The 27,647-nt window shown below is 46.1% G+C and overlaps 3 protein-coding genes and 1 non-coding gene across 7 annotated transcripts; 1 reads left to right on the top strand and 3 right to left on the bottom strand.

Annotated features, from left to right (window-relative positions):
* The first annotated feature begins 60 nt into the window (after window positions 1-60).
* Window positions 61-6,103, top strand: PHB2 (prohibitin 2). 2 transcript variants are annotated; one of them, XM_052701739.1, is made up of 9 exons: window positions 61-221; window positions 306-390; window positions 467-546; window positions 620-804; window positions 2,674-2,803; window positions 3,256-3,359; window positions 3,825-3,902; window positions 4,460-4,548; window positions 5,554-6,103. In XM_052701739.1, the coding sequence occupies exons 1-8, from the start codon at window positions 95-97 to the stop codon at window positions 4,538-4,540; spliced, it is 870 nt and encodes a 289-aa protein (XP_052557699.1). In that variant the 5' UTR covers window positions 61-94; the 3' UTR covers window positions 4,541-4,548; window positions 5,554-6,103. The 2 variants fall into 2 exon arrangements, with proteins under 2 accessions (XP_052557699.1, XP_052557698.1); XM_052701738.1 differs by lacking the exon at window positions 5,554-6,103 and adding an exon at window positions 4,771-5,545 and having other exon boundaries at window positions 4,460-4,536.
* Window positions 6,104-6,202: 99 nt separating this feature from the next.
* Window positions 6,203-25,293, bottom strand: PTPN6 (protein tyrosine phosphatase non-receptor type 6). 3 transcript variants are annotated; one of them, XM_052701724.1, is made up of 17 exons: window positions 24,908-25,003; window positions 16,237-16,365; window positions 15,331-15,418; window positions 14,917-15,039; window positions 14,407-14,601; window positions 11,620-11,842; window positions 10,862-10,978; window positions 10,598-10,711; window positions 10,108-10,204; window positions 9,616-9,695; window positions 9,378-9,527; window positions 9,140-9,271; window positions 8,744-8,898; window positions 8,363-8,430; window positions 7,836-7,987; window positions 7,027-7,124; window positions 6,203-6,904 (listed from the first exon to the last, which is right to left on the bottom strand). In XM_052701724.1, exons 3-17 carry the CDS (start codon window positions 15,336-15,338, stop codon window positions 6,802-6,804), a joined length of 1,815 nt encoding a protein of 604 aa, XP_052557684.1. In that variant the 5' UTR covers window positions 15,339-15,418; window positions 16,237-16,365; window positions 24,908-25,003; the 3' UTR covers window positions 6,203-6,801. The 3 variants fall into 3 exon arrangements, with proteins under 3 accessions (XP_052557684.1, XP_052557682.1, XP_052557683.1); XM_052701722.1 differs by lacking the exons at window positions 15,331-15,418; window positions 16,237-16,365 and adding an exon at window positions 25,144-25,293 and having other exon boundaries at window positions 24,908-25,005; XM_052701723.1 differs by lacking the exons at window positions 16,237-16,365; window positions 24,908-25,003 and having other exon boundaries at window positions 15,331-16,190.
* Window positions 25,294-26,725: 1,432 nt separating this feature from the next.
* Window positions 26,726-27,526, bottom strand: CUNH12orf57 (chromosome unknown C12orf57 homolog). The gene is made up of 3 exons (XM_052701748.1): window positions 27,424-27,526; window positions 27,175-27,351; window positions 26,726-27,075 (listed from the first exon to the last, which is right to left on the bottom strand). The coding sequence occupies exons 1-3, from the start codon at window positions 27,470-27,472 to the stop codon at window positions 26,927-26,929; spliced, it is 375 nt and encodes a 124-aa protein (XP_052557708.1). The 5' UTR covers window positions 27,473-27,526; the 3' UTR covers window positions 26,726-26,926.
* Window positions 27,527-27,569: 43 nt separating this feature from the next.
* LOC128089942 (U7 small nuclear RNA) lies at window positions 27,570-27,629 on the bottom strand. Its single transcript, XR_008210730.1, has one exon. It is a non-coding gene; the product is annotated as a U7 small nuclear RNA (small nuclear RNA).
* Window positions 27,630-27,647: the final 18 nt, after the last annotated feature.

Here is a 27,647-nt window from a genome sequence, read left to right as displayed (position 1 = left end):
CCCTCCCTCCCCCTGGGACCACTTCCGGAGCGCGGCGGAAGGCAGCGGCAGCTTCCGGTGTCCTTCCCGGCGGGGCGCGCGGCACGGCGCGGCCATGGCGCAGAGCCTGAAGGACCTGGCGGGGCGGCTGCCGGCTGGGCCGCGTGGCGTCGGCACCGCCCTCAAGCTGCTGCTGGGCGCCGGCGCCCTGGCCTATGGAGTCCGCGAGTCCGTTTTCATCGGTGAGTGCTCCCCGGCCCGCGCCCCGTTTTTCCGTGCCCCCCGCACCCCCCCACTCTCGCTGACCGCGCCGTTTCTCCTCTCAGTGGAAGGCGGGCAGCGGGCCATCTTCTTCAACCGCATTGGCGGCGTGCAGCAGGACACTATCCTTGCTGAGGGGCTGCACTTCAGGTAGGACCTACCCCCCTCCTCCCAGTCCGGGCGCCCGTGCGGCCTCCCCTGATGTAGGCGTCCCGATCCTTCGCAGGATTCCCTGGTTCCAGTACCCCATCATCTATGATATCCGTGCCCGGCCGCGGAAAATTTCCTCCCCTACAGGCTCCAAAGGTAAGAGCGGATCCCGGCGGGGCCTGTGGGGTGGGAGAGCTGGAGCCGGCCCTGCTCACGTCTCTCCCTTCAGACCTGCAGATGGTGAACATCTCGCTGCGCGTCCTCACCCGCCCCAATGCCGCAGAGCTGCCCAGCATGTACCAGCGCCTGGGCCTGGACTACGAGGAGCGGGTCCTGCCCTCCATCGTCAACGAGGTGCTCAAGAGCGTGGTGGCCAAATTCAATGCCTCGCAGCTCATCACACAGAGAGCCCAGGTGACCCTTCCTGAGGGAGCTTCTGCTCAGATTGCAAAGGACATTTAAATTGTGCACATGGGGAACATTAAAAGGGGTGGAAGATGCATATCTGCTGGCAGAAAGGGTATGAACTGTATTCTGCTTGTGGTTTGATTCTGATACAGTTGCAGAAGCTGTACCGCCAGCTTTTGAGAGGAGCGTTGGTTTCATGATGTGTAGAATGCAAAATGTAATGTAATAATGGGGGAGGGAGAGCTAATGTAAATCATAGTGAGCATGTAGCACTGGATCTGTCTTAAAGTGATAATCTGACCTTTTGTGGGTATCAAGGGAGATGTCAAAACAAACTGAACAGTTTGAGTGGAGCTGAAATGAGAAGCAGGTCAGAAGTTAGCAGAGTGGTAAGTGTTTGGTGATAGATGCTACAGAATATTGTGAATATTTCTGTTTAGAGAAAGGTTAGGGGGGAACCTGGAGGGGTTGCAAAATTATAAAAATTACTAACTTTTAAAAGCCTTTACGTGTAAGTTTATCTTTTAATAATTTGAGCTCCATGGATTCTGAGAGTATATTGGGGAAGAGGAGGCTCAGGGAAGACCTTATTGCTCTCTATAACTACCTGAAGGAAGATTGTAGGGAGCTGGGGGTTGGCCTCTTCTCTCATGTAACTGGTGATAGGACCAGAGGGAATGGCTTCAAGCTGTGCCAGAGGATATGTAAGCTGGATGTTAGGAAATACTCCCTCTCTGAAAGAGTGGTCAGGCACTGGAATGGGCTGCCCAGGGATGTGGTGGAGTCACCGACCCTGGAGGTGTTCAAGGAACGTTTGGATTTTGTGTTGAAGGACATGGTTTAGTGAGAACTATTGGTGATAGGTGGGTGGTTGGACTGGATGATCTTGGAGGCCTTTTCCAAACTCGGTGATTGTGTGATCTGCCACTTATCCTAAATGAGGGAGAGTGGAGTTGCTGATTTTCTTTTAAAATGCTTTGGAGAAGTTCCTGCATGAGACTGCTGAAGAGAAAATGCAAAGTATCTCTAACTTGTTTAGAATCCATGACAGAAAAAAAAAGCAAATAACAGAAATAAATGTCCAGGTTTTATTTTAGGAATTGGTCAGTAACGGGAACATCAGGGTTATGAAAAACATAAAAAGCTGCCTGGTGTGCACTGAGGAGACAACTTAATGTGTTAGATCTTGTATAACATGAATGAATAGAAAAGGAGGGTGTGGCAGCAAAGAAGCAGTATCTGTGCATTGTTTATGTTTATCAGAAGCAGAGGACCGTGGGGTAACTGTGAGACTTCTGAACCAAGTGAGTTAAATTGTGTTTAGCAGTCTTTACTGTAAAGTGATATGTATGAATCTATGTATGAATCTTCTGAATCTAAATATGGAGCATTTAGATTCAGAAGGAAAGAAAGTGACTCCTTGTAAGTTACGTGCTTGCAATTCACTCGATGAAGGGTTGAGGAAAAACTCAAATTCCAAAAGGTAGAAAATTCAAAATGCAAGAGAAAATACTTACTCCAAAACAAACATGGCAACTGTGGAACTACGTATGATAGGATGTGGAAGGTAAAAAAAATTTTAAAAAAAAGCTTCAATAAGTTGGCTTTTTTTCTAGTGCTAATTGTGTAGCATTGTTAAGGAATTATAAATAGCTGTAATTAAGTTTTGAAATGCTACACATATAGCTCTGAATATGGAGAGTGAGTTAGTGGTGATAGATTCAGAGGACAGGCATTAATGTCCAAGCTTTGTTTTAGATATTGTCTCTCTGGCGTGCTGTGGTTGAACTGAAGAGCAGTTGTGCTTCAGTATTGTAGTGCACAGCAAGTGAGGAGCAGCCTGTGTGAAGTGCTGTTGCTGTGCTTGTGTTTCAGGTGTCTCTGCTCATTAGGCGAGAACTCACAGAGAGAGCCAAGGATTTCAGCCTCATCCTGGATGATGTGGCTATCACAGAGCTGAGTTTCAGTCGTGAATACACAGCGGCCGTGGAGGCCAAGCAAGTGGGTGAGTGCAATTTATGCCTTGAAAGGGTGGGCTGCTTTTCCCTTTTTATTGTATTAATAAGCAAGGAAGCAAATCTGAGCTAGCGTGTCAATATTTTTGCATTGATACAATTTCAGGGTTACAGGCCCCAGCTTCCTTAGTAGTGGAGCTAACTAGATTATTCCAAGTATTAGCAGAAAACTTCGGGCCATAGCTAGTGGAATGGGTCATGAATGGGAACTTCCCTACTACTTCCTATGGGAAGTAGTACTTCCCATTATTATACTTAGAAGTTGTGGTTTTATTACAAAAAAACAGTGGCAAAATTATGCATTTCTTTCTTGTGGATGTGGCCCTAGAATACTGTCAGTTCTTACAGAAGCATGAGTTTCCCAGGCCTCAGCCATAGAGTCGTGGCAGAGGAGTCAAGAGATGGGATCTGCTTTCAGTGCTTTTGTCCATTCTCTCTGCAGCTCAGCAGGAGGCACAGCGTGCACAGTTCCTGGTGGAGAAGGCCAAGCAGGAGCAGAAGCAGAAGATTGTTCAGGCTGAAGGAGAAGCTACAGCTGCTAAGATGATATCCTGCTTTGGGGTGTTTTGTGGGATGTGGCTTGTGAGCTTGACAGGCCTTGGAATTTGTTGCATGGATTCATGTTTAGCAGACTTTGAGGAGATGGTAGCCTCAAGTAGGTCTCGGGTTTGTTTTTCCCTGCAGTTTGTTGGAGTGAGGATTAAATGCAGTTACTTGTCTGAGGTTACAGATCAGGGCAGAAGACACCGCGAGCCTTTGCTCCCTGTTGTAAGATGTAATTACTGTTTGCTGTGTGGGGCAATAACGTTGTACTTGGAATTTTTACATTTGGAAACGTAAAAATGTGCTTGCCTAGAGGCCCAAATTAGTGGGGTAGCAGTGTTTTGGTTTTTTTTCCCTTTGAGAATTTGCTGATACGTGTTCATATATTTGTGTGAATTCCTTAGGAGGAATTAATTGAAGGCAGTGAGTTTCAATTACCAGGCTTTTTTCCATAACTGTACCCTGCACCTCGGTGAAGCTCTGAGCAGGAATCCAGGCTACATCAAACTACGTAAGATACGAGCTGCTCAGAACATCTCAAAAACGGTGAGCAGGAGAGCAGGGAACTTCCATGTTTCTTCTGCAGTTGCTCTCTCCTTCTAGCCCGGTGGCCGTATGATGAATTTAAGGCGAATGTGACCTGCCCTGTCCTGATCTTTGTCCCAGCTCTGCTCTTTTTGTGATCAAATAGATCTAAAGATTTAGTTAGCAGTGATCGGCCACTATATGCAAGGCTAGGAGTTTATGCCCTTCATATGACAAGGCCAGATCCAAATCAGATCTCATCACCCTCCCTCAGCTGCAGCCACCACAAGCCCCTGGCTTGCTGCACACTGCAAAGAGGGGACAGATAGGCATGGGGTCAAAGGTCTGACTGACAAGGAGACAGAATGATCACTGCTTTTTAAAAGTCTGACGGCACTGGGATGGGAAGTAAGGACATTACGTAGTTGGCTTTGAAAACTGTATTCATTTAACTAAGATTTTAAGTATATACAAGCAAGAGTGCTGTATCTTGAGGGAGAGAGAGATTATTAATGCTGTCCTTCCTTGCGCATTTAAGCTTTTTTCCATACAATCTCTATAACGGATTTCTTTTTCAGATTGCTGGCTCACAAAACCGTGTGTATCTCACAGCAGATAACTTGGTACTGAACCTGCAGGATGAGGGCTTTACCAGGTAAGAGGACAGGTGGCTGCTGGGGGGCAATTTACCCACACCTTCCTTGTGAAACTAGTCTTTTTTCAGGAGCTCTCTCAGGATCTTTCCTCTGAGATCCTGATGCAAGAGAACACAATTAAGTAGAGTGCACTCTTGCTTACTGCAGAAATAAATTATTTTTTTCTCAATCCAATGATTTTCTCTTTTGTTTTCTCTTTCCTCTCCACCCCACTACAACATCTCCTGGCACAGAGGAAGGTAGGACGCTCAACTTTATTTTGTTAGTATTTGGAACAAGGACATTGATGTGTTGCTTTTCGGCCTGGGTTTTGCTTTTCTTGGGCATTTCTGGCTACCAGTTCATTCTGTTTGTACCTCAGTTCCCATTTGTGATATGAAGTTTGAAGCCTTTCCTTGCAGGGGCCATACAAACATCTACGTCAAGTGGGAGATGTGCGTGTGTCTTGGAACCCTGCATAGGGAAGACAGGAATAATAATCTGAGGACTGTCCTCTAATCTGTCCCACCTGTATTGGACATCCTGCTGTTAAAACAGAGGGCTCTTTGGAGACACTTAGATGGTTGTAGTATATTGTGTTGATTTGGTGTAATGATCTCTTGAAAAGATGTTCTCGTCACTCTCCAAAAGCTTTCCAGTCCATGTTAGAAAACCTCATTCTCCGCTTTCAGAGCCAGACAGAATTTTATGGTTTTAGCCTCATTTGTCCAGTGTTAACTGGACAGAGACAGAGCAGAGCCAGTTGACTTAGGCTAAAAGCTTAGAATCAAGAAAAGAAACCAGAGCTGGTTTATTTTCTATGCAATCTCTGATCACCTTTGCGCCTGTTTGGCCAGATTCTACCTTATTTGTCCCAGCGGGCTTAAGGGGGTTCGAAAAAAGGTCTTCAGAGGACTTGAAGTCCACATTGTTGGAGTGTGACACTTCCTGCTCCCAAGTCAGTAGTAAGGATCTGGCTCAGCTTTGCCTGTGCTTTCTGGGCTGATTACTCACTTCTGTCTCCCTCGCAGTGACAGTCTTCTACTCAAACAAGGGAAGAAATGAAAGAACTGAAGCCTTCGAGAACCGCCAGCGCTGACCAGCAGAAGATGGGAGTGAGGAGCTTGGAATTTCCTGCACATTAGCTTTGTTTGACCTCACTTTGAAATTGTTACACCTGTAACCAGATTTGGTTTCCATGCCCCGGCTCCATCTATAGTGACCCAGGTGTAGGATTGGGTTCTACCACATCACAGCTATAATTCCTTCTGCACCTCACCAGTTAAATCTGGGGAGGGAGCAAGGGGACTTAGTGATAAAACTAACCTACATGGATGTAGTAATTCATCTCTGATCTTCATTAATCTTAGATATCTGTAAGGTAAAATCAGACCTGTTTTTTATTTTTGGCCAAGTGAGGGAGTTCTGCTGCCATCAGCACAAAACCTTTTTGTAATAAATTTGGATCCCAATACTGAATTCAGGAAAATACCATTCATTGGGTGCCTATCAACTGCTGGAATATTTATCACTGTGTGCTCAGTGATTCTTTCAAACATTTGTAAAAATTAAAAATCTCAAAATTTATACTGTGTGTGGTGCCTAAAAAAGAGGTTATTTTGCACAGGGGAAAGGGGAGCTGAGCTGTTATTTGATTGCAAGCAGTGCAAAAGACTTGGGTCAGCATTCAAACAAGTACACCTTTATTTACAAACAGAAGATAAAATGAATGTCACACCAAAGTCTGGCATATTTACAGCATTCAATTGTAGGATGGAAAAGAAAAGGTTATTGTGTAGAGGGACAGGATAAAGAAAAGGGCAAGTTTCCTGTTGAACAGCAGAGGAGCTAAGCTCAAATAGGCCAGAAATTAAAGATTTTAAAAGATGATTTCTCAGGGAATGCTAAACAGGCTAAACTCAAAGAAGCAGAGAGATGTAGTTCCTGTAAAGCTCTTCCTTAACTCCTCAAAAAGAGGAACTGCTGAAGCAGCAGCGAGTTTAGGTGCCAGTGCACGAGGATCAAGGGAAAGAAGTGGTGTGATTTTTCCTGTTAATGAATGATGAAGGGCAGTGGGAGTTGTCACAGGTTTGTACAGGCAAGGGACGCTGAAGTCGGTCAGCTAGCTAGAAAGCAGCCTGGTTCAGAGTTCTGAAAGATGGCGTGGAAGAGATGAGGAAGGCCTACTGTCCAAGAGACTGAAATGTGAGACTGGCCAGCATGGATGTGAGCTCCCATCCTGCACTCCATGTTGAAACTCCCTTGGGGCTACCTGCAATCTGTGCTTATTTCTTCTTCAGTGAGCTTTTCAGTTTCTTCTCCGAGGACAACTGTTTCCGTACCTTCTCTTCCTTTTTACCCAAATTTTCATAAATTGTCTCCTTCTGCCTGGAAGACCAGGAAAAAACAGGAAAAAGTGAGCAGAAGGAAAAGCCTAGCCAAGCCAGCAGGTAGAAAGAGCACTGCCAGAAGCAAGCATAGATTAGCCTCAGGCTTATGCCAGCACTTACTTGGAGGATTTTCGTGAGACCTTGGCATGCAAATTCTTCGCTGCAGGGGGGTAGGTAATGTTCCCATACTCTGACTCACTTTGCTTGTTTTTCTGAGACTACAGGGGAGAAAATTCAAGCTGAGAAGAATGGGGTCTGGGAGAAGCATAATGAGAGGAGGCATAATGGAAGAATCGGGGCTGTTTAATCGTGCCTGTATCATGCTAGGATCTCAGTAGAGGTTGGTGGATTGTTAAGTTCGCATGCCCTGTGCACTGCCCACAGGTGGTGCAGAGGTGAGCAGCAGGAAAATGCGTGCATCCTTGTACAGAAGGGACTAGAAAGGCAACACATTTCTGGAGGCACCAACAAACCTCCCTGTCATGCGCTGGCTAAACAGTGAAACAGCAGCAGGTAGTGAATGTTGTCAGAGGCTAAAAAGAGAAAGCACGCCAGTATCAGCATGCAAGTAAGAGAAAACCCTTTTGACAGAGGTTTGGGAGACAACTACAAAACCAGGATGGGAAAGACAAAGGTAGAGAGCAAAATCTGCTTGTTTTAGATTCGGCTTGTAACTAAACCACACTTAGGGAAGTTGTATAGAATGTAGTTGAAATTGCTGTTTAGTGGTTAGAGGAGGGTGGTACTTGAGCTGCTGCTGTTGTCCCCTGAATTTTATAGCGTTGGGGAGAAGTCCCAAATCTTGGTTCATTGTCAGAGTCTACATAGGTTCCAAAGCTAACTTAACATTTAGGAAATAGAGCACCTGCACTCAGGGCTGACACTACACACAGCTTCAATTCCCAGGATAGGAAAGCCCATTTTCTCACCTGGATAACCTCCAGCTTTTTCTTTGTTGTCTCTATGAACTGGCAGATGGCCATGTAGATGAACTTGTACTGGGCTTCCGTCTGCACCATCCCTGAGCGTTGGGCCCTTACCATCTGGATGGTCTTCTGGATGTCAATGTCACAGTCTAGCCCTACAAAGGGGTACCAGAAAAGCTTTGGATGTATTTGCTGACCCCTCTCTCCCACTTCTCTGCCAAAAGCAGTCACAGTGGAGCTCATTCAAGAAGTTTTCACCTCCCTTCACCCCTACCCCTGCAAGGACCTCCCATCCCTTCTTCCTGCTAAGGATCTTTCAAGCCTGGCCCTGGAGGAAGAGCTCAGGCTCAGGGAAGGTGAAAGTCACAGTAGGTGGGTACAGTTCAGAGAATCAGCAGCTGCCATAGACCAAGGATAGCACAACTTTATCATGGCTGTGGCAGGCTCTCCTCCACTGAGACCTTCTGCTGCTGGCATTAAGCCTTATTGCGTGGGCCAGTTTACTTCAAGACACAATGAGGTCCTCTTACCCTTGGTGGAGATTGTTTCCACTATCATATCAATGACGATGATAGTCCCAGTGCGGCCAATCCCAGCACTGCAGGGAGAGGACAAGCAGAGATCAGAGCTGCCTGCATAGTTACACCTACATCCACCCAGCCATCGTGGTCCTGAAACAGTATGCAGCTGCTTCTGGGGAAGGATGCAGCACTGCAGCAGCTGTTCATCACTGCCACAAAATAATCAAGGATTCAACAGGCAGTAGAGTTTGGTTTGGGGACATCAAAAAGGAGTAAGAATTGCCAATGGGTTCAAGTCCTAAGGAACAGCTAGTGCAGCAGGACAAAGACTTTGCACCTTGCCCTATGAAAGAGATGGAGAGTGATTTAAACCTCAGCCTTTGTACCAACCTGCAATGCACCAGAATAGGCCCCGCATCTGGAATGCTCTCCTGCTTCTGGTTTATTTGATCGAGGAAACTCAGCACTCCTCCAGGCTCACTGGGAACACCATGATCAGGCCAGCTCAGGTACTGGTACTGCCAGATCTCACGCGCAGCCTCACTCTGAGAATAAAAACATCTCACTGGTAAAACTGCAACCCAGTCCCATCCCTGGCCACTGTCCTGGGGAGAGCTGGCTCTTAAGCCAAAGACTTTAATAGCGCTCCTTGGTGATGTCACCAGTGGTCCCAGCCCAAAACAGATGGAACAGTGCAACCACAGCACCCAGTAGTTCCCAGCCTTAAACATACAGTGACTGTTAGACCCACGGGCTCCAGAACAGTCCCCGACCAAGCACACTCACATCATTTATTGGACACACACAGAGATGCCGGAGTTTGTATTCCAATGCGTCGTGCTCCCCAACATTCTCCACGAGGTAAGGACCATATTCTTTTGTGCTGCCTGCCTCTGGCCAGTAGGGCACACATTTATTCTGCGTGGACAAGAGGTAAAGTGGAGACAGGCAGAAGGCAAGAGGGAGAAAGAAAACAGCTATGACTGAAGGGGGAAAAGAGGGCAGTTTCAAGACACCTTCTTACCCGTCCTTTTTCTACCTCCCGTGTGGTCATAACAATAATATGTGTGTTCTCCTGCCACACCATTTGCCAGAAGTCATTGACAGTGGTATCCAGACAACCCTGGCTGGCGATGTAGGTCTTGGGGCACTCATCTGGACTGATCAGATTGTTCTGTGGAAAGGGAAGGATCAAGGATGCTGCAGGAACTGGCAGTCCTCTCTCCCACTTAGGGCATACAGCCATCTTTCAAAAATCTCACCTTTACATAGTTGGCATTGATATAGTCAGATCCAGGGATATTTGGGTCCCTTCCTTGGAGGATGACTCTAGAGTGATCAACTAGGTGCACAGTCAAGAATAAACAGAGCAGTGAGACACACTGTGCCCAGCCACACAAACCTCCCTCGCTGACTCTGCCACCTCATTCATGTTACTCAGTGTACACAGCATGCCCCACATTTTCACTACTTCTTCTCTGGGGTCAGAGCAATTTTAGTGTGTGCTTCCAGTTCCCGCTTCCCATGACAGATGGTCCCATAAGCTAGTCTAATGCTTTCCTCCCTCCTTCCCTCCTTCAGGAGCATGAAAAGGCTGTGACCTTTTATCAGCTTTTAAATCTTCTAGGCTGCAGAATTTTTAATCCAATCTGGAGGACAGAACTGGCCGAGGCAGGGCCAGAGATAACTGGGACACCTCTTCATTGCCTGTCTCCATCTTTTTGCTCTTTTTACAGTGGAGGAGATAGACTCACAAGGCAAGATGTTCTTATATCTATTCTTGCTCTTGTTTTCAGGTCTCTGGCCTTCATGACGGTCAAACAGTTGTTTGGCTTCCTGTTTTTGCAGGCTCTGAAAGCAGGAAAAAGTTACAGCAAGATCACAATAACAGAGTAGGTGGTCAGAGGAGCAGTGGTAACTCTAGTGATACGTGGGCATGCTTGTCGAGGAGTAGAGATGTAAAAAGTTAACCTAGCTTGAAAAGTCCAAGGTTCATGCTCTTACTGTTTTAGCAACTAGTTCTATCCATGAAAAAACTACATTTCTACCTCACTGGGTTCTTAAAGATAAATTAACTTAAAGATAATGCTTACTCCTGAGATCTAAACAGATATTTCAGAGACAAATTGATATTAATTTACAAGATTGCCTGAGAAACTTCCGAAAAGAAATCAGGGATGGATAATTAAATGGTGCACAGGAACTCCCCAAAAAGACAGAGTAAATCCCCCCACTGTTTCTTACATCAAATTCCTCCCAGAATCCAGCCTTTGATGTTTCCTCAGATAAACTCTTCTTGTTCAGTTCATGCACTCTATTCTCAATGTCAGCAGCATTCACCCTTGTAGCATAGTAGGGCTGGGGATGGGAAAATACAACAGGTTGGCATGAGAGAGAGATGCTACTGGAGATCAAAGTCTCCTTTGTGGAAAACAAGGAGTGACAGAACACAAACAAACAGCGAATCCCTATGAAGGATCCTTGAGAAACAGAAGAAACAGAATTTACCTGCTTCAAGTATACAAAAGAGCCAGACACCTCTTCAATCCCAGTCTTCTTGAAATGCTCCACAAGATCTGCCAAGCTGTCAAACTTTTCAGTACCTCCGACTGTGTAACGTCCATTCTAAATGGAGAAAGAACACGTTACATCCCATAACATTTCTGCAAGCAAAGCTGATAATGCTCGGGAAAAAAGAGCAATCTGAGGTTCGATGTCGTAGGAACCACTTTGTGCCATCTAGAAAAAAGTCATCAAAAGGTAGCTTGACAGTACCGAGTTCATGGTGAGCTGACTCCTTAGTGGATGGAAGCCTGGAGGAAATATTGCCTTCAATTCTCATTTAAGGCCTATTGCTTTCTGTCCTTGAAATCTCCCTCCATTTCTTGTATAGCTTCATATGAAAGAGAGAGTGCTTGTTACAGTGCAACATCCTCCAGAATAAGTCTGAAGACCTTGCTGATACCTCCAACTCTGCCAAGAGCTTTTAAGTCTGTTGATAAACTCATCATTAGATTGTGAGTCCTCCTCTTTCACTCGACTCCCTTTGCTGGAGCTCTCAGACACACCTCATCCTGCTTCCTTCCATGTCTGAGCACCCAGCACTGCCAGTGGTCACCCAGTCCTACATGAGAACATAAGGAACCTGCAAGGTGACAGCACTTTGATCCAAATTCATAAACACTGATCATCAAGATGACAGGGCTTTTGAAGAGATAGCAGAGAAACACATACTCCCTTCTCCTTTTGCTCTCCCACCTGCTCACCTCACACATGATTTTGATGTGGGTGACTTTGAGACGGGCCCCAGAGGCACTGGTTGCTCCAGCTGGTGGAGCATCAGACCCAGGTTTAGGTTGGTCAGTCAGGACAGACAAGACAAAATCTCCAGGTTTGCTGAGGCTTTCCCGCACCAAGAAGGTCCATGGGGTGGCCTTGGCCTGGAGAAGTGATTCAGCTGCAGCACCTGACAGATGCCCATGGTACCACCTGAAAAAGTAAGAGAAGGTCAGAAGAGGTGGAGATGCAAGCAAGTGGATGCCATTGAGCTGATACATGCCAGACAGCAACACTGGGGAAGGAGAGAAAGAGGGATGAAGAAAGATGAGGGGAGAAATAGAGGAAGGAGGAAAGAAGGGATACCGACGGAGAAGCAAGATCTTGGGAAAACTATGTGGCACAGCAGTTAGACAGCTGCCAAGAAAAGGAAAGGGCAAGGGATGAGTGGAGCTAGAAGGGACCAAGAAACAGAAAGTACAGTGGGAAAGCACCAAGTTTGATACAGCTGTGTTATACACGAAAGCACAGGTAAGCCATGCTTACTGGCTTTCAGATCAGTTCAGGTAGGGTATTTGTGGGTTTCAGTATCTCTAAGCATTATTGGGATTCTAGCCTTACTGCTACAGGGTGCTTTGGAAATTCAAACACTAAAGAAAACAGAACGAAGCCCCCAGTGAGAAACAATCCCATCAGATTTAGTAGCACTCAGATGGCTTTACTGAGTTCAGACGCATTAAAGAACTAACCAAGGGAAAGATCCTTTTCTTGGAATTCTAGTAACAATCCTGTTTTCTGAAACTCAGCTGAAACTCAGCTGTCTTTTCAGTCAAAGGATAATTCCCACTCTATGAACACCTCACCTACAGCAATCAGACTAGACATGGGGACCATTCCAGAAGGTACTGGGGGCATTACTGAGCTGGTAAGTAGGGAAACAAACATGCAAATTGTAGTAAATTGAGATGCTGTGAGATGTTCTGAATCATCCCACTCCTTCCAGTACCACTTTGCTTGTGGAAGCTCTGCTGGATCTGGACATACCTGAGACCAGGAGCCACCACAACCCCAGTGCCTATGTGCACCCCACTTACATATCAGACAGCAGATTTGGGCCCTCTCAAGCAAGGATGAGACTGGCTCAAAAAGGCCCATCTGTCAATGGAACAGCTTCATCTGCAGCTGAAGCCATGCGCTGGGCTGTGTGTTCAGAGGCTTTGAATCTATCATACCAGCACGGGCTATGTTTGTGCAGCTCTGTCCTGTGTCATGGAGCTCTCAGCAACTGCAGCCACTGCCATTTGGGCCATCTCCCTGGTGAGTAGCATTTCAAAAGCAGGTAGCTCTTGCATCAGGCTGACTTGTAATGCCTCTTCCTGCTCTGCTCACTTCAGGTACTGCAATAAGCACCAGATATGCTCCACACATCACTGCACACATTGCAGTAAAGGCCAGGCAGATGCTGAGTGTGGGTAGATCCATAGCAGCAGTTTTGCTGACAACTGAGTAATTAATGATGGAGGTCTGCGGCAGCAGTGGTATTTATTGATGGACCTTGAATTGCTACAGCTCCTCCGCTATCCCCAAGAATTAAAATCTAGTGCAGGATCCCATTCCACAGTAACAGAAACAGACAGGGCATTCATTCACCCCTGCTCTGCTCAGCACAACACATTCTTCTACACATCATCTAAGAATCCTTTTGAGATGTCACATACAGTTACCATCCTCAGCTAATTGGGGCTAGCTTTAATTTCTACTGATCTTCATCCCATTCTCTGCAAGAAGTAGCTGGGGACTTCCATTGCATGGCAGTTATTAATTTCTGAACCTCTTCCCAAATAAGTGTCCAGCCAACATTTGCCCTTGGGAACAGCTGACTGCCCTCTTGATCAAGAAAGGGGTCTGCGGGCCAATCCTCCACAGGTAGGAAGGAGTTAATGTGTCCTGTTCCCCCCTTCCCTCCCCCAGCACAGCCTAGCTCTTCAAACCCACGTGATGGAAAATCACTTGGGGAGAGAGTGAGAGGAGCTTTCGTAAGAGCTGGGGGGAGAAGTTTCCAACCGCAGGAGGAAGGGAGGAAGCAGTAGGGCCACAGCCCAACGGCCTTGAGTGGAGCGGACAGCCAGGACACAGCAGTAACACACGGTGCACCCAGCTGCTTCTCACCCAGCATTGCAGTTCTCTGTCCCCAGGTGCATGAGGAGGACCTGTTTGCTCCCCATGAAGCTGTCTGTCCCCGCCCCAGAGCACGGCATGACACCCTCCAAGCTGCGTCAGCAAGCCTGAAGGCTCGATGCAAGGGCAAAACCACCTGATTTGATTTAGGAACTTTGTGTCAGAGACATATGCAAAGTGGGGACAGGAAGGAGACTCAGCAGGCTGGGAATAGCAGGTGAATGTGGGCCCCACTCTGCCACAAGTCAGCTAGGCCCAAAGGAGCAGGTCTGGGGCAAGGCTGAGGGCTCCCACGCACCAAGTCACCCACACCTACCACTGCGGATACATAACTAACACCACAACCCCTGCTTTTTATGAACAGTATATAAATCACAAAGGCAACAAGACATCAAAAGTATAAATAGATCCCCATCAAGTCTGCTCTCATGTCAAGTTACGTCCAGCTATTGCTGAGGATGGCTGTCCCTGTGGAAACACAGGAGGATGAGGGAACCAGGAGATGCATTTTGCAAGGTTTTCTCTAGAGATGTGGGCCAGGTAGACAGAAGGGCATGAAACATCATCACAGACATACCAGTGCTTGGTTTTCTCCATACCTCTCTGTAGTGGGATCAGAGCAGTTGAGAGGATATCGCAAGTCAATGATGGTTCCATCTTTATCTTGCAGTGAGCCCTGCTGCTGCGTGTAGTACTCTACCAGTTCTGAAAGTGTGGCAAACTTCTCTCCTCCATACAGGTCATAGAAATCCCCAGTATTCTGGATACGGATGTGGGTTACCTGATCACCAACCCTGAGGGATGAGGCACAGAACAGTCTGGTGAAGCAGTTGAATAAAAACCAGAAAATTTGGAGCCACCGCCTGCATCACCTTCTCCCATGGAACTGCAGCAAACCATCCCAGTGGAAGGAGATGACTGGAAAAAGAAGCTCCTGATGAAAGTTAAGGGAGTGTCTAGAAGTTACTGGGCAGCTCAGGTCCTTTTACAGCTTGGAAAGAAGTCAGAGGAATAAGGACAGTTGAAGAAGAGACCGCAGGACAAATGAAGGTTTTGCATTTTGCATATGTAACCTTGGAAAGACAGCAGTCAAAGTCCAAGTTACCTACCTAACAGAAAGGGAAAAATCCCCTTGATTCTTTCGACTGGGTCTGGCTAGGAAGCTCCCATGGACACCTCGTCCCTTCAGTAAGGCTTCAGCTTCCAGCCCACTCAGGTCACGATGAAACCACCTAGAAAAGGAGATGAAAACAGAAACAAATAAACGAAAAAAATGCCAGGCACCACTATTGTACAGTGAAGAATGGCTTCCAGTCCTCTTCCTTAGGGATATCCATGCAGGTGATAGCCAGCAATAGCATGAATACCCTTATTAACCACTACACTACCTTCCCAAGCCTACAAAGGATTTCAGTTGAGATACAGCTACCACTGTGATCCCCTCCCAGCTGCCCTATTTTGCTGGTTCCCCTGCCTACACACACACATCCAAACACACGCACAAACGTGTCAGACCCTCTTACCTCACCATTGTGAAGGGAAAAATGAAGGGGAGGTCAAGTGGTTATCACCAAAGCAACTCAAAAAATACAGAGGAAAGGTCTCTTTGCACTGTTGAGAAAAGGGAAGTCGGAGATCAGCAATGGAGCAACCGGCACTAAGTTGTTTCTGCTTCTCTTGGGAGCTGGCCATGTATCTCTCCTGAAGTCTACTGTTAGTCCATTCAGTGCCTCTCCATCACTCTGTTTCTGGGTGTGTGCCTTGATCTCCTGGCCCTCTGTGCTGTAGAGCACAGGCAGGAGCAACTTGGTGCGCAGCTGAGCACACGCGGCTCCAGGAACAGGAAGTGCTCTGAACCATCAGCTCCTCAGCCCCAAGCTGCTTTGCACACACTTCTGCTTCTCCTTTTGTGTCTTTCCTCCCCAGCCCCCTTGTTATTCTCAGGCCCTTGTGTTTTTTTTGTTTTTTTTTTTTGTTTTTTTCACATCAGGTTTGACTCTACAAGTGCTTCTTGGGACCCAGCTGTGGTCACAAATTTCAGTTCTGCAAGGTCTTTGTTCCCCTTCTTTCTCGTGAGGTCAGTAAGAAATACAAGGGCTCTCCACTCCAAAGTCCTTGCAGTGGTACTAAGGGGACCACAGCTGCCTAGGGTCACCCACACATCTGCAAGGGTAAAACAGGCAGCACATGCTGCTGGTACGCATTCAGCAGTAAAGCACCCTATGTGTTCTGACCACCAGACATGCATCTTGCTCTGTGGGGCTGCTCTCAGCCGTGTAGATGAAACCTCCATGACCCCACTAGGCAGGTAAATATCCCATGTGCTATAAGCAGCCACAGAGGGAATCTGAGTAAAGCCAGGTCTGCAGATTTTAAGAGGCATAGGCTAGCATTCTAAGCAGAGCACTTTCATCTTGAACACAGCCTACCTGGAGGGTACAACTAGAAGAAGCTCAAAAGGGTTGGGAGCCATGTTGGAGCACCCAGAACAACAGGCAGAGAGCAGAACCATCAGCTACAGCATATGGTGGGCCCACACAGCACCTGTGAGGTCAAAGCTGTAAATCCACACATCCAGATTAAAAGTAAGAAAACTATTTCTACTTCTCCACAGCTAAAGCACATGACTATCCTTTTCCATAGCACATTTTAAAGTCTGCAGTTATCATGAAAGAATGAGAGCAAAGTAAAAGCCACAGAAGGCAATCCAGCTGGTGAAGGAGCATGACTCTTTCTTCTACCACACAGAGTAGCTGAGATGTGTGTTGTTTCAGAAGGAAAAAAAAGAGATTTGCTCATTTCAAGTAGCAGCAGTTGCAGACTTCCCTGCATACCACAAATCTTACAAAGAACTGAACAGGCTGTTCACAATGGCCAAGACATACAGAAACTAACACCAAAGGGAAGTACAGGAGACACAAACAGAGAAACTAAACTTCATTGCTAGAAAGACAGATCAGGCACCAAAAACAGCCTCCTTTGAAATACTTCCAGTTTCACACAGATGATAAGCTGGGATGTGGTAAGCTGCAGAATCCAGCTGTACTGACTTAAAACTGATATTAAAATAAGGAAACTTCAAAGGCACAGACTCAATGAAACAAATTTTACACCAAGAACATACAATACCTCAATAAGCTCAGAAACACACAGTCATTTGTTTACTCTGTGCTCCCGTGGGATGAGGGAGAAAATTGGAGGAAAAAAAAAAAAAAAAGAAAAAGAAAAAAAAAAAAAAAAAGAACTTGTGGGTTGAGATAAAAACTATTCACTAAAACAGAAAGAGGAAAAAAGGATAATAGTTATGGTAATAACAATATATACATACAAAACAAGTGATGCACAAGCAACCTCACTACCTGCCAACTGATGTTCAGACAGTCAACCTCCCCAAGCATGTTCTGCCTGGCCATTTCCCTACCACTTTCAAGTTTATGTCATGAAGTCATATGGTATGGAATATCCCTTTGGCTAGATTAGGTCAGCTGTCCTGGTCCTGTTCCCTCCCAGATTCTTGTGCCCCCTCAGCTCCCTTTGCTGGCAGGACAGTCTAAGAAGCTGAGAAGCTGAAATGTCTTTGGCTCTGTGTAGCACTGCTCAGTACCACCTAAGAACACTGGGGTGTTATCAAGTGTTTTTCTCCTAAAACGAAAACACAGAATTACACCAGATGCTATGAAGGGAAAATCAACTCTGGATGGTTTTACACAGTGGCACAGGACATGGGTATGTTTCCAGTCGTTCGGTGGGTGCTTCCACCATTGTAAGCACACTGCACTTGCAGGTCTGTGGGAGTGTAATACAGTGAGTCTGCCAGGCCCCCCCCTATTTATATTTCAGCCATTGTTCTGCATACCAAAGATGTTTTATCTCTTTGGCTTGTTTAATTCTAACACCTTTCACATTCATGGATAACCTGTGCAATAGCATCCATGGTCAAGTCAACCCCTTGATCCCAAGTCCATCTATATAATGCATCTCTTCCTTGATGGCCTGAAGTATCGTCAGCCTACAGAGCTAGAAATAATTTGCCCTTATGTTGCAGTGAAGATCTACCTAAGCCACTTCAATCCTAGAGACTTGATCCATCTGCTGGTTGTTTTGATGATCATCAGTGGCACAGTTCTTGGGTATGTGGGCATCTAAGGGACGTTCCTTTACAACCATGTTCTCTACCCAAGCAGCAATACCTTTCCATAATCATAACTGCATCAGTTCTGCTTCCATTGTTGCAAACACTCCCATAGTGCATTTGCCATCACCCAGGAGTCAGTGTAGAGATACAGTGCTGGCCACTTCTTTCTTCAGTAGTATTTAAAGCTAGTTGGATGGCCTTCACTTCTGCAAATTGCCTCAAGTCACCTTCAGTAGCTTCTGCAACTCAATCATGGAGGACTCTACACAGCAGCCTTCTACCTCTAACGCTGTCCCACAGTACAGTAGAACCCATCAGTGAACAAGGCACATTGCTTTTCACTCTCAGGTAGTTTACTACATATCAAACTGTAGAATATCTCAAGTTGGAAAGGACCCATAAGGATCATGGAGTCCAACTCCTGACTCCACACAAGACCACATCTCTGAAAGCATTGTCCAGATGCTTCTTGAACTCCAGCAAACTCAGGACTGTGACCACTTCCCTGGGGAGCCTGTTTTGGGGCCCAGCCACCCTCCAGTGAAGAACCTTTCCTGATAGCCATACAGAACTCTTTGCAGCTTTATGACATTCCCTTAGGTTCTATCACTTGTCATCAGAGAGGGAAAATCCTCATGAAGAGCTGTAGGCCACGATGAGGTCTCCCCTCAGTCTCCTCTTCTTTTGGCTGAACAAACTCAGGGACTTCAGCCACTCTTCATGAATCTTCCCCTCTAGACTCTCCTCTATCTTTGTAAGCCTTCCTTTGGACACACTAATAGTTTCATGTCCTTTTTGTACTGTGGCACTCAAAACTGAACACAATGATCTAAGAGGCAGTATCAGTGCAGTGTAGAGTAGGAAAATAATTTATCTTGACCAGCAAGCAATGCTATGCTTGATTCAACCCAGGATACAGTTAGTTTTCCTGGCTGCCTGGGCATACTGTTGACTCATATTCAACTTGTTGCTGACCAAAATCCCCAGATTTCTTTCATCTGAGCTGTTCTTCAACATCTTATCCCCCAGTCTGTATGTATAGCTGGAATTACCCCTTTCCAGGTGCAGAATCTGGTGTTTGCTCATGCTAAAATTCATGCAGTTGGTGATTGCCCAGTCCTCTAACTTGTCTAAAACTTTTTGCAAAGCTTCTCCATGGAGTCACCTGCTCCTCCCAATTGAGTATGATTAACAAACTTGCTCAAAACACCTTCTTGTCCTACATCCAAGTAATTTTTGAAAATATTAAAGAGAACTGGCATTAAAATGGACACTGTGGAACCCTGCTAGCAACCAGCCACCAGCCTGATATGACACTATTTACTATGATCTTTTGGGCCCAACTCATTAGTCAGTTGCTCACCCATCTCACTATGTTTTTGTCTAGCCATATGGTGGACATTTTGTCCAAAAGGATACTGTGAGAAACAGTATGAAAAGGGATACCTCTGTCCCTCCAGAAATACAGAAGATCTGCCCCTTTATACCTGATGACATTACTCTGTGCACTGGTGTCCATTAGAGCCTTACACTCTTGTAGTTCTAATGTGCTAGGCTGTCAAATCCACACAGTCCAGTAAAACTCACTGTCCCTTTCCTCCACTTGGCTGGAGGCAGGGCACCTCTGATTCTGATTACTGTATTCATTACTCAGTTCTCATGTACGAGAACCAGAAGGTTCACTGTCAGTGTCAGAAATAAGATCAGACTATCTGTCTATCTAGGAACATTTTGCCATTTGGAAACTGGAGCAGCCATTTTTCTGGAAGAACCATTTTTTTAATTTGTTCTTCCTTGCAACTCACATATCCATGCCTAAGGATCAAAGTGGGTTTTCCATTCCACTGCCTCATATCTTATCCATGGTCACACAGTAAAACCACCAGGTGACAGTGTGGTGTCACTGTTTTAACTCACTCGAGCACAGGAACACTGACTTCTAATAGCTGAGATACTGGTTTGTATAGGTTGGGGAGAAAACTTATATTTTTCTTTGAGCTGCTGAACCTGCTTTTCTACAGCTGATACAGGCGTGTAGGGAGAAAGACAGATTTTCCTCATATTGTTGAAGTAGGTTAGACACTTCATCTGCTATTTTTTTTTGTTCTTTTTCCAGGTCTTTGCTGTTAAGGCGGTGGCATATGATGGTGGTGCACTCCATATAGATCTCTGTCAAATAGATTGAGGGCACCTCATATCATCTGGATCATGGGATAACTGATTACCATCCAAGTAAACATTATGCATAATCTCCAGCACAGCTAATTTATCAGGCACTGGATACCTTTCTCCATGGTGGTCCATTTGCCTGGGTAACATAGCAGATCTTACTTGAAAGGATATTGTCAACGGTTTACAGGCTGGTTCAGCCCAGTTCTGTGACTAATGGGGTAGGGGAACCCATGGACCCACACCCTGGGAAAGGGGAAAAAGGGAGAAGGTAGGGAGACAGGCCTAAGAACAAACAGTGGCAACTGAGGATCTGAGGAGGAAAGCTAATTCCACAGGGCATGTTGCAAGAGTTTGGGGCAACCACAGGGCCCATCAGAAGGGTTAGAGCAACCACAGGGTCTGTCACAAAGACTGGAGAAATTGTAGGGCCTGTCACAGTGCTTGGAGCAACATCATGGCCTGTTGTGGGAGGCAGAGGCATGAGAAAGTGAAAGAGAAAGGGAGGCTGAGGAAAAGGTGGGAAGTATCCTCCCTTGTCTCCCCCATAGCCTACCTCCCAGAGGAGACAAAGCAAAGAGTGTCATTACTAATATTCTCCAACATCTGGTTCCCTAGGCACAGAGATGATTGTAATGCTGAGCACAAACTCAAGATCAGTTTTCCAACCAGCAATTTTATCATATCATAAACCAAGATCACACAGTACAACAAAATGACAAACTTAATCCAACTCTTAGTGACAGTAAACACCACAATGAGGAAAATAAATAGCAAGTATGGTGCTAAATAATACAGTTCCAAGAAAAGGCTCTGAAAGAGCTCTGCAAATAATAAAAAAATTAGCAGAGTAACTACCACAACAACCACAACTCTGTTTTAATATGCTCTGGTCAAATCTGCTGCTAATTTAACTCTTTGAGCCTCATGTTGAGTGCCAAAAGGACTGCTGAGGTTTACATGGGCAGCTAACTAAGCACCACACAGCTATTCACTTGCACCCACCCCTTCCAGGGGGATAGGAGAGAGAATTGGGGGGGGGAAAGAAAAAAGAAAAAAGAAAAGTAGAACTCATTGGCTGAGATAAAAACTACAAAACTATTCACTAAAACAAAAAAAAAGGAAGAGGAAGAAAGAACAATAGTTATGATAATGATAAAATATATAGACAAAACAAGCAATGCACAAGCAATTGCTCACCACCAGCCTACCAGCCCCTGAGCAGCACCTGCCTGCCCAGCCAACTCCCCACAGTTTTCAAGTTTTTTCACATGATGTCATATGGAAGCATGTATCACAAAATTATAATCGAGACTCTAAAATACTATCACAACATAATTAACAGGTCAGAAGATTTCAGCAAAGAGACTACTCTTATGGTGTCGTTTGGCTTTAAGTGCCACCAGATAGTAGAACCTCATCTTGCAAATTCTTCATGGAGAAAAGCCACAGCTAGCACTGGAACAAGATTAGAAGACAGGATAAACAAAGTAAGTAATTAAAAGGCACCTCCATCTGAACTGGTGTAAGAAAGGACACTGAGAAATTGGGCACAACCCAGCACTAGGCCACCAGGGCAATGAGGAGCTTGGGTTCACCACGGAAAATGAGAGCTAGGTTTGTTCAGTCTGGAGAAAAGTTGCTTGCTAAAGAATTTAATAGCAGTCTGACACTATCTAACAGGGGACCAGGGTGTTTAGAGGTGATTCTTCTCCATGGAACACAGCAAAAGGAAAAGAAATAAGAAATGTAGCTTGCAGCAAAGAAATTCAGATTATACACACAGCAAGGGAGGTTCAGCAATTGCCTCAGTATTCCCAGAGAGACTGGGGAATTTCTCCCAGAGATGTGCAAGAACTAACCTGAAAAAAGCCCTAAGCAACCTCAACTATGGTGGTTTAGAGCTGTGAGCAGAGGGTTGGACTAGGCCATCTAGAGGTTGAAATGGCTGACAAAGGAAAAGCAGAAGAATTTATGCACAGAGGTTTTTTTCCTCCCTGTACTCTTTAAGTCTCTGTTTGAAGTTAGTTTAGTCAATTGTCAAATCTGTAAGAAATTTAGCATCTTTTGTCAAGGAGTTTCACTGGTAAACTACCTCCTTTGGCTTGCTTATATTGCTTGCACATTTTTAATAATACTTCATTGCTGTAGAAAGAAAAATCAGTCATCACCTGATTGATGTTCACTCCACCCGCTCATGATTTTATAAACCTCTAAATTCTGTATCCTTCCTCACCTGTTTCCCAGGCTGAAGACTCCAACCCTATTTAGATGGTCTCCATACAAAGCTATCCTAGACCAAATCATCTCTGTTGTCCCTCTTTGAGGTGTGTCTAACTCTGTTGTACTGTTTTGGAGAAGAGGGCAAAGGATGACTCAGAAATGAACAGCGTTAAAGATGAGACACAGACAGAGACATGATGATAATTTCTGCTATTTGCTCACCAAAACTGAACATTAAGCTAACCTGCACATGGACTTGTATGCTGTCACAATCTCACTCCTGAGAGGTTACCATTAGCTCACAACTTTTTCATGTGTAAATTCTGAGTTATTTTTCTCCACAAGTTTTATGTGTAAATTCTGAGTTATTTTTCTCCACAAGAGCACACTGTGCCTGACAAACACGGGAGCCTTTTACAACGGCTTTGGCACTGTCCCACACAAGATCCTTGTCTCTATACTGGAAAGACATGGATTTGATGGAAGGACTACTCGCTGAATAAAGATTCACCTAGATGATCACACTCAGAGTTCTGGTCAATGGCACAATGTAAAGACAGGTGACGAATGGTATTCCTCAGAGGTTAGTATTGGGGTTAACACTATTAACATCTTTGTTGCTGATATGGACAGTGGGACTGAGTGCATGCCCAGCAACTTTGCCAACAGCACCAAGCTGTGAGATGTTTGTTGATCACTGTAGGGAATGGGGGACCTCCAATGCGTTGCCATCCAGGGAGACCTTGGCAGGCTTAAGAGAGTTCCATGAAGTTCAACAAGGCCAAGTGCGCTTGAGTCCAAGCAATCCCAAGCACAAATACAGAACTGAGAATAGAACACGACTTGGGAGTGCTAGTGGATGAAATTCTGGCACTTGCAGCCCAGTAAGCCAACCATATCCTGGGCTGTATCAAAAGAAATATGGCCAGCAGAGAGGAGATGATTATTATTCCCTCTCCATGAGACTCCACTCTCATGAGACACCCTCTGCAGTACTGAGTTCAGCTCTGTGACCCTCAACACCAAAAGGACATTAACCTGCCTTACGGTACCTAAAAAGGGCCTACAGGAAAGAGAAAGAGGGACCTTTTATTGGGGTCTGTGGTAAAAGGACAAGAGATTACGGTTTTAAACTAAAATATAGTAGATTCAGGTTAGATGTTAGTAGGAATTTTTTATTCAGAGGGCACTGGAATATGTTGCCCAGAGAAGCTGTGGATGCCCAACTTCTGCTAGCATTCAAGGCCATGTTGGATAGGGCCCTGGGCAAGTGGAGCTAGTGAGTGGCAACCCTGTCCACAACAGAGAAGACTAACACTAGATGATCTTTAAGATCCCTTCCAACCCAAACCATTTGATGATCCTAAGAATATCATTTTACATATGCCTATATTGAATTTCATCTCCTGATCAATTGCCTGCTCATCCATTATCATAAAGTCTTTCTGCAATTATTGAGTCAGCTTTCCATTTTCCTGAATAACTTTCTAAAAACGGTTAATTTTCTCATCTCAATATTCAAGCTCTATTTATAGGTCTTTTGGAAATATACTGAACAGCACATAGTTCAGGTCTGACCCTTATCATAACACCAATGATACCTTCAACTTACTATAAAAAGTGGATATTCCTACTTTCCCTATTTTTTCAAGTTATTCACTAAAGAAAAATGCCACCTTCTCTTTTATGTCATGCATTTGTCTTAAATCCTTTCAAGAGGCAACCTTGTCAAATCCTCTTTTGGAAAACCAAGTCTCTCGTGCACAAACTTGTTAAGTTGCTCAAAATCTGCAGGCTTTTTTACAACACAAGATTTGCCTTTACAAAAGCAGATGCTGACTCCTTCTTTGATGTCACAGACGTTGCCTTCTCTGCTACCTCTTGCCCAGATATCAACTGTAATGGTCTGTGCTTTCTTCACATTTGGAGGCTTTTATTTTGAACTCTTTTTGAAAATCAGCACTGCATTTGCTATTTCTAGTTCTCAGCACTGAGACAGGCAGTCTTGCAGTTCTTTCCAGAAGTACATAGCAGTGAAGGCCATCTGGTCCTAGGGAATGGGCATATGGACCATCATCCTATAACCTGCCGAGGCTAGATGCTCTGTCAGGTTGTCTGACCACCTGACAAGGAGGTTCTATTCAGAGTGCAAACTGCATTTCTTTACTCCATACCACTGCAGTCCTCAAAACAGAATGCCCATTTATACTGATGGTAAAGACTGCATGCCTTGCTCTTGCATAAGGAAGAATTAAAATTGTAGCAATCACAAATTGCTAGGATTAAAAAGGTCAACCACCTGACATCTCTCTGTACAAAAACATTTTTAAATGCTCCAGCTTCACAGCTTGCAGAGTAATTGCAGTAAGCTGGGCATCACGAACTGTTTGCTCATTATCAAAATGAGGAGGAGCAATGGTAACAGCAGTAACAAAAACACCGAAACTCTAGTCCTCCAGCACCTCAAGCTTAAGATATATTTTTCCCATGTGTGCCCAATTCCTACTGCCAGTATCTTTGTTTCCCTCCCCCAGTTCTGTTTTCTTGCCTTAACTAACACACAGAGCACTCACCCACAGGATGGCATCGGGGTCTTGACACGCAGATCCCCACTGATGGGGGGTTAACAGCAGCTGTTGAAGGAAGTACCACACCCCTAAACCAGGGGGTCCTACAAGAAGAAATAAAGCAGGATTGGAAGTAGCAGAGGTGGACTTGTACTCTGCTGCCATGGCTGGGTGATCATGGCAGTCGGTGTCAAGGCTCAGGAAGGAGCAGCTGATGGGTTTGCCGTGTGTCCGTGACTCACCCGTCTGATGCACAAAGGCAGGATCCTGACTGAGCTCTGTTTGTTTCTGGGCAATTTAAAGGTGGTAGCTCCAGGCTAGGCAAAAAGCAGGCCCCAGTTAGAGGGCTTGGTTTTCACCATTTGCAAAACACTTCCTGGGCTGTAGTTAATAAATAACTAGAGGGGTGGGGAAAGGCCAGGCTGGGAGAGGTAGGTAGAAACAGAAGGGATGGACTGCTCTTCCTATTTCCTATCCGCTCTGCTCACACCCTCTCCAGCTACATTCCTACCTGGTTTGTAACCAAGGCACAGAGGCAAAACCCAACACGGCTCTCACAGCCGTAGTTTGCCCTCCCAGCCTGTGGCGGCTGGGAGCCCTTTGCTCTCAGCCCTTCCCAAAGACCCCAGCTCTTCCATGGGCAACAGGCATATGTACTAGAAGGCTAAAATGATACATTCGTGTGCCTTCCTTCATAAGGTGAAAATAACAAAATTTCACACCAGGGAGAGCCCACTTCTCTCTCAGTCTGGGGAAATGCAGAATAGTTATACATTGCCTGCATCCAAAATGGGCAAGCTCTCTCTCTGTATGCCAGTCCTTGCTACATCATGTTGCCACTTGTATCACGTAGTCTGACAAGTTTGATCCCATTTAGACAGAAAACAAGAATACAGCCACAGAAGCTCATTGTAGGAGTGCATGGGAAAGCGTATGAATTAGCAGTACTGACTGTTGGTCACAGTGGTCTAAGCTGCATTTACATCACTGGACAGCACCTTAGGGACAATATTGTTTTCAGGAACATGCTGCCTAGTACATTTCAAATAGCACATTTGTAAATACTTGTTCTTGACAAATTGGAAGGCTGGGAAATCACCAACCACGTAAAGGTTAACATGAGCAAATGCTGTATTCTGCACCTGGGATGAAGCAACCTTGGATCTATCCTATCAGGGGAAAAGAAGGTGGATTGCAGCCCCACTGGAAGGGGTCTGGGAATTCTGGTTAACAGCAAGTTGACTCTGAATCTCACAGAAGCATACAGCTCCTCATGAGGGGAGCAGAGGGGCAAGGCTGAGCTCTGCTGTCAGGTGGCAGCAACAGCACTAGAGAGAATGGCATGGCGCTGCATCATGGGAGGTCAAGTTGGGGGTTAGAAAATGGTCTTCACCAGAAGGTGGTGGGGCCCTGTAACAGGCTGTCCACGGCCCCAGTCTGCTGAAGCTGAGAGTGCTTATTCTCAGACACTGAGTTTGAATTGAATTAGGATAGGTTCTGTGTGGAGCCAGGGAGTGGACTCGATGACCCTTGTGGCCCCCTTCCAACTTGTCATACTCTGATACTAGTCTGTGATTCTAGATGAGGCTTAGCATCTCTTTTTACAGCATTAAAAAAGAAAGAGACAGCTATAAAGTGTTGTGCTTTCATACTAAAGCTTGCATCATCAAGTGCATTTTCTGCAGAACTTGGTACATGCCTTGTACAGTAAGCTCAGGTCTCACCACATATGAGGCGGGCACCGCTATGATTGCCCCGCATCAGGAAGAAGGGCCTATACCTGCAGAGCTGCGCCAGCTTATTGTCCATTCATTAGCCAACGAGGGCACTTTCAAGACGTCTTTTATTCACAGCCAGAAACAGAAACATGCACAAAGAAGCCGGTTCGTCTCACGCCATTATCTTCCTTGTTTAAACCACTCAGTTTCTCGGGGCTGGCTGAGCAGCAGCGCAGACAGCCCCAGCCGCGCGGGAAGGCTCCGGACGGAGCACCGGGGACTCCCAGCACCAGCCCAGGCGGCGGCGTCACGAGGCGGCCACCCCGCCAATGCCAGCCCCGTGCGGCGGCAGCGTCATGGGGGGCAGGAACAGAGCCTTCAGCTTTGCCGACATGCTGGCGATCTCCGGGTCCTGCGACTCGTAGGACTTGATTAGCCGGGCGAACTTCAACACCCCTGCGAAGGGAGGGAGGGAAGGAGGGAGAGAAGGAGGGAGAGAAGGAAGACGGCGCTCGGCAGAATGAGCCCTGCTCTCCTTCCGCCAGGACTGCCCACCTTCTCCATCGCTGCTGAAGCCGTAGGCCTTGATCACGTCCTGCTGGATCTGCGTGGCCACGGGCAGCAGGAACTGCAGCATCTTGCCCATGTCATTACACGCGTTTTCCCGGGCCTCGTCCATGCGCTGCACGTTCTCAGGAGCCCCGAAGGCCTTAATTACTTCAGCCAGCACCACTGCGGCGACATAAACTCCTCACACACCCCGCCACGACCCCCCGGCGCCAACCCACATCTTCCACCGCTCACCTTTCGCCTGCTCCGCGCTAAGCGCCGGAGCTTGCGCGGAAGCCGCCATGACGCCTCGCGCAGCCTCTCGCAGCCCCACCCCGCCAACCACCGCCCCCACCGTCAGCACCGCCCCCGCCGCCGCGCCCTATCATTGCACTGCAGTGTGGGGCTTCCCGCAGAGCGGGAAACCTGCTGGACAAATACTAAAAGAGCTGAAATCACTGCCAGAAATGACCTCGCGC

This window comes from Tympanuchus pallidicinctus, unplaced genomic scaffold (assembly GCF_026119805.1).
Source record: "Tympanuchus pallidicinctus isolate F22 unplaced genomic scaffold, pur_lepc_1.0 scaffold40, whole genome shotgun sequence".
NCBI lineage: Eukaryota > Metazoa > Chordata > Aves > Galliformes > Phasianidae > Tympanuchus > Tympanuchus pallidicinctus.
The sequence above is the reverse complement of the archived record's forward strand: the minus strand, read 5'-3'. Positions and strand labels throughout refer to the sequence as shown.